An 8424-nucleotide genomic window follows, 5' to 3' on the forward strand; every position below is an offset into this window, starting at 1 on the left:
GAGCTAAGTTTGGCATTGTGATGTGGTTAGAAGCCTTACACTAAATATCAGCTAAAGTCTGAAACACAACCTTGTAGCAACACTTTATTAAACTTTTTTTTTTTGGACTTCATATACCATATGGTTGTAACACATATTTCCTTCTTTCCCACCACCAAAGATACTTTTAAAAGACAGGTTGTGAATGACTGATCTATGAAAGTAAAGCTAATAAAACTTATTTACTGGTCATTCCAAGTGACAACTCCAAAGTCTCAGAATTTTTAATGCGGGACACACCTCAGTGAGTAGCTTTATGAGATTTTATTTTGATTGATTTGGTCTGTAGAACATTGCTTTTTGTCTCTACTTTGTTTCAATTTTATGGATTTTCACAGCTGTATTTTCATTCCTGTACTGGAAATGTAAGTCAACTCATAGGTCATTTCCTCGCTAATGAAAACAACAAGTGAGAAGGTAGAAAAAAGAAAGAAAGCAGTGCCTTTAAAACAATAATTGTTTACAGATTTTCCAGCTTTCACTACCTTTTAGACTAGCAATGGGTCTAGAAAGAGAAGTAGGAAACCAAACCATAATATTCTGCTATCACAGTGCTCTAGAAACTTGTTCAAGTTTCATGTTTTTATATGTGACTACCTCCAACTCCTCCTTACGCTACCGCTGCTTTGTCAAGCTAGTTATCTGGATTTTTAACCACAGTTTTTGACTTCTCATTGTATGGTACCATAGTTACACTGCTAGTTGTACATAAACTCAGTAAATTAAGGCATAAAGATATATACAATCAAGCTGCAATAAGTGAAATGGAAAATTAAGTCAAAACCTGGTAAGTTCCTTAGGCTGCCATATTACAGTTGCTGAATAATTAAAGTTAGAAAAATTCTCAGCACAGAAACAGACTGAAGAATTTTCTGCAGGAATGAATTAAAATAAAATATATAGGCATTGTTTATGAAAAAAACTTGTAATTTGGTTTACTTTGGCATACTTCATAAAGACTATAATTTACATGAACAACTGTGGGAGATGTCTGGTCACCATTCTAGAGCCTCATGTTTAGGGCTTATCTGGAAGTGAAAAATAAGTACAGCTCCAAATTGTCTTGGTCTCTCTCTTCCATGGTAATTGCTGCCATCACTGATGAGTTCAAACTTTGCATATTTTGAAAGAAAGCAGTCACAGTTACGTTTAGGTGTTACCCACATATAGATTGAGTTCAAGACACTCTCACCAGATTAAGCACCACAGCAGATATGGGTTATTTCTCTGCCTACTCTCTGAATCCTGGTCAGTCTGAAGTGCTGAACTCCTTGTGGTAGTACTAAGTAAAAGTAGAGAAATTTTAAATTTTTTTTAGATTTCTAATTTAGATATAACAATCCTGAGCTGAACTTGAATGATGCCTTAGTGACTGAATCCTTTTTCTAGATTTAGCTTTACATCTGTACAGGGGACAAAAAGCTGATAAAAGATGGGATTCAAGGAGTAAAATGTAAGGGGGTGCAAGAGGTTGTGACATAGATGGAGAAATCAGAGTTAGAATCAGAGTAGGAGATGAGAGAAGCTTGAGAGTTCTATACAACCAATTTTCTCATGGGTGCATGGGATGTTCAGTGTTACATGATGTGCAATTTCTGAACCTGTGCATTTACTTTATAGAATTTAAACAAGCTTCTTTGCTATAAAGAAATCTCTGAGCGATTTGATTTGCCAGATTCCAACAGAGATGAGGGTTAGTGTTTGTACTATAGCCCACCACAAAATATTGCTGTTGGTTTCTTCACTTGTCTTCCGAAATTTTTCTTCACGTTCCTGAAGAATAAAGGAGAATAAAAGCGTAATTATTACCTTTTGGCATCTACATGTTTCATGCTGCTATCCAGGTAACTAGACAGGCATCTCTTTTCTGCTTAGTGGTAAACAAACACTTCTTTTTGTGTTGATAAAAGTGGAAGTTTGTGTTTATCCATATGGTGGGTATCTTTACAAACCAAAACTGAGAAGCAGACACGCTGTACCCTCTAGCAGAAAGGCAAACAGAACTTCCTTTAGTCACAGAAAAGATATTTTGCTAAAAATGTTCCATTAGTACAGGCTTTAACCTTCTTACGTTTACAGTCACATATTGCTGTCGAGAACTCTCTTGCAGCCAAATTTCTATTTTTAGGTGACTAGTCGATGTATTTCTAACACAGTCTGACTGCCTGCGTATGAATGGAAAAGTGAAGAGAACGGCTGTACACTCGTTTGAAGGAGGGCTTTATTTCTAACTGCATGGAGATAGATAAACATACACTCAGTCACTCCCTTCCCCACTCCAATAAAGTTTATGGACATAGACCAGCATGGAAACAACAGCTGGAGACATCGCCCACAGCGGTACCTGCCACCTGCTCAGCTGCTGGGGCTGACTCTGGCCAAGAACACTCTTATTTGGAAAACCCTGCTTCAAAATAACACCTGCTGCTATAAAATAACACCTGTTGCTATAAGCATGAGTTCTCGCTCATTAATTAGCTTTTAGGTTACTGCTTAAAAATATTTTGCAAGGTAATAGACACTATTTTGGTTAAATACCAATAGATTTTTATGTGTTAGTTAAAAATAACACTGCAATTGAATAATAAACCTCGTAATACTTAATAAAACAATAAGGCTATGTACAATATTTTTTAACATTTCCGTTAGGGAACATACATACTCTTTCATAGTCTTGTTCTTTGGATACATGCTGAATTTGCTCAATTAGATGTTCTAGTCTGACATTAACTTCATCCACTTTTTCTTTGGCTTGAACAGCAGATTCATCCAAAAAGTGCTCTCCAACTCTAATGTCCAAATGGAAACGCTGCAAAGAGAAAATATATTCTCATTTCTGTGTCTTCTACTTTTTCAAAATTCCTTACTCAAACCAAAACCTTATTAAAAATAGAACCACTGAAAGAAGAGCGAAGAACAGAACTTGCAATATTGTGCAACTTCTTTTATCATGAATGAAAAATTTTGCTAAAACAAAGAGGAGGAAGTTCTCCTAGAAACCAGTTTGTACCTGAGAGAAAATAAAAAGGTTTTAGTCAAACAAATAATCTGCCAAAACCTATAACTTGATATTACCATGGTAGAAGTTGGATCTACTCAGACATCAACCACAAATGAAAAGCAGATCTTTCAGCTGTCTTGGAATTAGCTGACTGTACAGCTAAAAATCCATCTCACAGCCTTATCATCCATTAATTTATTTATTTTGGTTTGAAGGAGTTCAGGTAACCATCTGGTTCTTACAGAAGACCACAGAAAGATTTAACTTAGCTAAAGAATGTTTTTCTTTTGTGACCTTTGTTCCTGCAGGTATAATTATAAAGAGCAATATTTTCCTTTTTTATTTCTGTGTTCTGAAGCTAAACAAAGTATCTTAGTTAATATTTGTGATATTAATGTTCTCCTTCCCTCCATCTGTTCACTTTTTTAAATAGGATGACCAGAACTCTACATGGTGCATGCATCATGTAAAATCATATTAATACAGCTCTATCTATACCAGATAAAAATCACTTGCATATCCTCAGAATCACATTCATGTTGTGTAGTTAACAATGACCAACCAAAGCTTTATCCCTCTTGACCTCTTTAGTTGATAAGCTCCACAATTTTTTTTTTTATTATTAGAACCTGAGTGCTTTTGCAGTGTGTATGATTAAATTTCCATTCATTTCTATCAATCAGTCTGTAAGAACACCTAGTTATTCCAGAATAATAATCCCATTTCTGTACTGTTAATTCTTCTCATTTCTGTGTCACCTACGTGTTCCCAGAGTACACAGCTTGCATGAAATTTGACCTACCTCAACAAATTTACAAGATGTTTATATTTAGCTGGTTATCTAACTCTTTTGCAGTCAACTGAGTTAAAAAACAAACAAACACTCTAGAGAGTAATTCAACTGTCTTTTGGGCTAAGGCACATAGTTTCAAAACAGAATTTATAAATTTTTTTGCTGGAATAGAGCGATGATACCACCTCTAATAGGATTTTTTCTTTTCTTCCCAAAATCTGCCTTAAGACCAGCTTTGCTGGTAGTAGATGATAACAAGTACACTAATATATTCTTCGTTTGAATATCTCTCAGAAATTGAAATATTAAATTTTCATTAGGAATTCAATCTAAGTCAGTGAAGACATGGAACACCTTCATGACAAGTGTTTGTGTTAGTCAATCATATATATCAGTCTTTTTGAGTGAAATTAGTAGTTCTTATTGACCTAAATCACATTCAAGGCACTTTAAAAACATTAAATCTCTCTATCATTATTAGCCTTGCCTCTTGAAAACTGACTTCTTAAATAGAACAGAGTCTTTTTATCCCTTCATCTACATAATTCTGAGTTTGTCTTCTTTAATCACTAGGAAATGTTGGATTATCTGCTAGAAGTTAGACCAACTTCTAAACTAGTTTGTAATCTCTGTGATTTGTAAACAATTTATAGTTACAACAAAGAATATTTAAGAAATATACCTACCAGTTTACTTCCTGCAAATGTCAGAAGTCTTGTGGAGTTCGACTGGAAACAGATAATGTGCTCCCCAGAGAGATGGGATGTAAAAGAAAATGTTCCTTGTGGCCCATACAGTTTTGACAATAGTACCTGCAATTTAAATTTTATATACCTTGGTTTGTAAATTGTAAATACCAATAAAACTATCAAAACAGTGCTGTGAATTGGATGCAAAAAATCGATTTGCTAAATCAGTTAGCATCCTGACATCATTAAATTTATCTGAATTTCAGGGTAGATTTAGAGAAAATTAAACTGGTTTTAGTTCACAGTGAACACTGAAATGTCAGAGAATTCTGCAGTGTGCAAAACCAATGCTCTCTAAAGCATGCAAAGTTTGAAAACTAAGACCTCATCTAGGCACAGAAATAAATTATTCATTGCTGGAAAAGCTCAGGACCTCATGGCCACACAAGCAGCTGCTCTGCATGAGAGCCACACCCAGCCTCGGGAAGATCTCAATTTTCACAGTTTTGTTTATCATCAACCTTCCTTTCTGCTGCACAAGTACATTCTGTACTGTTTTACTTCATTAGTGAATTGTCTTTTTTTTTTTTTTAATTTAACTTGTTTTCTCAGTTGTCACTTACTGTTCTTAATGACATACTTTCCCAAATCTGATAGTAATGCAAATATAGACCATGCACATAGTTATCAAATATCATCATTTCTATTTACTTTGGTAGAAATCAAGAGGTTCTTAAACCTTTCAGCATCAAAATACCAAACTGGCTGGTAGACTTAGATCTACTTTTTATCCAGAAGTGCCTTTTATTTTTAGATAGGGCTGCCTGCCAGTGCCAGAAGTAAACACACAAAGCCTACAGAGACATTCATGGAGCATATTTACCTCACCATCAGGAGTTGAGACAGTCACATACATTCCCAAACCGGGAGCAGATTCAAGGAAGTCGTGTTTATGTGTATCCCAGCGTTGTACTTTGTAATTCCCTGAATAAGAACATGGGTAAATCCATTAAATAAAACATAGCTTAACGTTAAACATCTTCATTGCTTTTTCAGGAAAAATATAAAGATAAATGATTATCATTAAAACAATATGTGTATTTCATGTGTTTGTGATTAAAAGTGCTCAGGGGCACTTTACAGTAGTGTGAAGTGCAATAAATTTTTACTACACCAGATAATGTTCTAGAGTACTACAAATAATGGTTAATTAACAAGAAATACTTTCTGATTACTCCTAAAGCTCTGGCAAGGTTAACCTCCAGAAGGCATGCTGAGACCCCCAAAAGCATATTGTGCCATACTCAAATTACTTTTTTTGGATTTTCTTTCATATTTATCTCATGATTTATTAAAGAAAAAGAATTTTCTGTGTTAATTTTTAAGAATATCGCCTTGAAATCTTACATGTACAATCCTCTAGATTAATTTAATGTGCTTGTGGTATCTCAGGTGAAATGAAACGTTAGTACATCTTGAATTGTTTCTTTCCAGACCAGCATTAATCAAAAAAGTAACTCATTCATATGGGAAAAACCATGTTATGGAAATTCTATTATGATTACATCAGTCAGAATGTATAGAAGCACACATGGAAGCAGCAGTTCTACAGCCCTAGAATTAAAAGACATTGTTTAGTCAGTAAAGCACTCTAAACACCTGCATTTTTTTGGGTGATGGACACACACAGTACATGAGGACTTTATTCCTACTCCCTGCTGTGGGGAGTGATTTTTAGAGTGCCCTTTCCTTAGCACTAATGTTTTACCATATTCAACAGTCACAGAATTTCTTGTTACATTAAAATTTATCTTTATTATTGCATAGGTTAGATAATCATAGAGCACTGACAGGTACCTACCAAATACCAGCGTGTCGCTGGGAAGATCTTCAATTACACATTTCTCTTCTCTTTCTCCAATGTGAAAATACAAAGCAAGTGAAAAAGAAATCCAGAAGTTCATCAATAATCCTATTAATTGGCTTTTCATGGTTTGGGTTTTTTTATATCCCTGCTGTACTGCTTTTGAAGAGGAATAGTTACATACAAATGCCTGTAGTCCTGTGGTTGTTCCTTGTTTGTTTCTTATCAGTGTATTTTTGAGAGAGAAAAAAACCGTGAGAAAGGGCAGCTGGTGGTTACACATTTATAAATAACTGCAATATGTTCTGGAGGATGAGATAACATGAAAAAGACACCTTGTAAAATCTTTCTTCTTTCCCAGCATTTAGATTAAAATTTTATTTTATACACTTATAAAAGCATGAAACTGAAAGGACCTCTCAGGTACTTGAGATCAGTTCCTTAGATTGTTGTAAGTAACCACACTGGCTATCTCTTTCCAAAAACTGCTCAATTTTCAACTCAAATGAAGTTGTTAAGTTGTATTTCCCATTTATTCTGGGTGATTATTCCAGAGCTTCACTCCTTTTTTATTAAGAAGTCTTGTAATTTCTGTCCTAAATCACTGGACAAATGTATGCACCTGCATAAAACCACAGGGACTACATAAAAGGTCTGGAAGAAATTTAGAGAAGTCAAAAGAACTTGAACAGTAAAAGAATCTGAAACATTAATGAATGTGATACTGACAGGGAAAAAATAACAACATTAACACTTTCAGAATAAGATTTTCTTATATAAGAGTGTCTATTTCTTAGACACAGTCTAGTAAATTCTATATAGAAAGCTGTAGATTAACTTGAACAAAGACTGAGGTTTTATTTTTATCCTATAGATTTTTATCTATATAGACCAATATAGACTCAAATGTTCTTTGTCTTATAAAATGAGATCACCGTGTCCGAAAAGTTGGCCTCAATGTCAGAGGATATGTGGTCATTTTCCAGCGGGGAGGACCCACTTGTGATGGTGGAAATGTGGGATCATTTCTAGTAGGGAGCTCATTTGCTGTTTCAGAAGCTCACTAGGCTCCTGTTGAAGGGTCTGTAGTTTGACCTCAGACTGCCCAGCCCTGCCACTGTCCTCAGCAGCACCTGGCATTGGCAGGACGATGGTTCAGAGATGCCCTTGAATGTGTCTTTGATGAACCTCTCTCTTGACTTCTGAGTTCTGTCATCTTGACTTCAGGGTGTGGGATGTAAACAACCTCAGCTGCACACACAGGCCATATATGTAGGACACAGTGCCACAAGCAGGAAAACATTCCTTGATGGAATTTTACCAACATTTATTTTGCTTGAAAAGGTGGAATTTGGATTTTATTTTATGTTTTATTTTTATATACACCAGGCTGTTCAAAGCCCCATCCAGCCTGGCTTTGAACATTTCCAGGCATGGGACATCCACAACTTCTCTAGGAAAAGAAATGTTTTGCAAACCTGTAATCTAAACCTGCTTTCTTTCTGTCTGAACCCATTCCCCCTTTTTCTGTCACTACATATCCTTGTGAAAGTCCCTTTCCATCTTTTTTGTAGGCTTCCTTCAGGTACTGGAAGGCTGCAATTAGGTCACCCTGAAGTCTTCTCTTCTCCAGGCTGAACAATCCCAATCCTCTCAGCCTTTTCTGGAAGAGAGGTTGCCATTGAAGACTGAGGAAAAAAAGTTGTTGAGTATCTCATCCTTCTCCTCATCCATTGTACCCTTTTTCCATCATTGTTTATTGGATGGGTACACCTTCTTTGACTTTCCTTTTCTAGCTAACATATGTGTAGAAGCTCTTCCTGTTATTCTTTATGTCCCTTGCTGGGTTTAATTCCAGCTTCATCTTGGCCTTCCTTGTCCCATCCCTGTACAACTTAATCTCTGTACTCTTCCCAGGTTACCTGTCCTTGTTTCAGCTGCCTGTTCATTTGCCTCTTTGCCTTTTGTTTGATCAGCTGGTCCCTACAAAGCCATGCCCATCTCTTGCCTTCCTTGCCTGATTTCCTGCTCCTGGGCA

At 35.8% G+C, this 8424-nt stretch overlaps 2 protein-coding genes across 2 annotated transcripts in view; both read right to left on the reverse strand.

Annotated features, from left to right (window-relative positions):
• Positions 1–8424, reverse strand: part of PTCD3 (pentatricopeptide repeat domain 3) — an 822782-nt gene that overhangs the window by 596180 nt on the left and 218178 nt on the right. The window lies entirely within an intron of this gene.
• Positions 1652–6542, reverse strand: LOC126651798 (transmembrane emp24 domain-containing protein 11-like). The gene is made up of 5 exons (XM_050338106.1): positions 6384–6542; positions 5406–5506; positions 4520–4645; positions 2702–2848; positions 1652–1812 (listed from the first exon to the last, which is right to left on the reverse strand). The coding sequence occupies exons 1-5, from the start codon at positions 6511–6513 to the stop codon at positions 1663–1665; spliced, it is 654 nt and encodes a 217-aa protein (XP_050194063.1). The 5' UTR covers positions 6514–6542; the 3' UTR covers positions 1652–1662.

This window comes from Myiozetetes cayanensis, unplaced genomic scaffold (genome assembly GCF_022539395.1).
Source record: "Myiozetetes cayanensis isolate MyiCay16 unplaced genomic scaffold, myiCay2020 scf7, whole genome shotgun sequence".
Lineage (NCBI taxonomy): Eukaryota > Metazoa > Chordata > Aves > Passeriformes > Tyrannidae > Myiozetetes > Myiozetetes cayanensis.

Bases quoted from the DNA above. Each gene is read 5' to 3' on its own strand.
- LOC126651798 (XM_050338106.1), bottom strand. From the start codon at position 6,513: ATGAAAAGCCAATTAATAGGATTATTGATGAACTTCTGGATTTCTTTT. The intron at 5,507-6,383 runs GTAGGTACCTGT...GTTCTTATTCAG, and splicing joins CAGCGACACGCTGGTATTTG to GGAATTACAAAGTACAACGC. The intron at 4,646-5,405 runs GTAAATATGCTC...TTTAAATTGCAG, and splicing joins TCTCAACTCCTGATGGTGAG to GTACTATTGTCAAAACTGTA.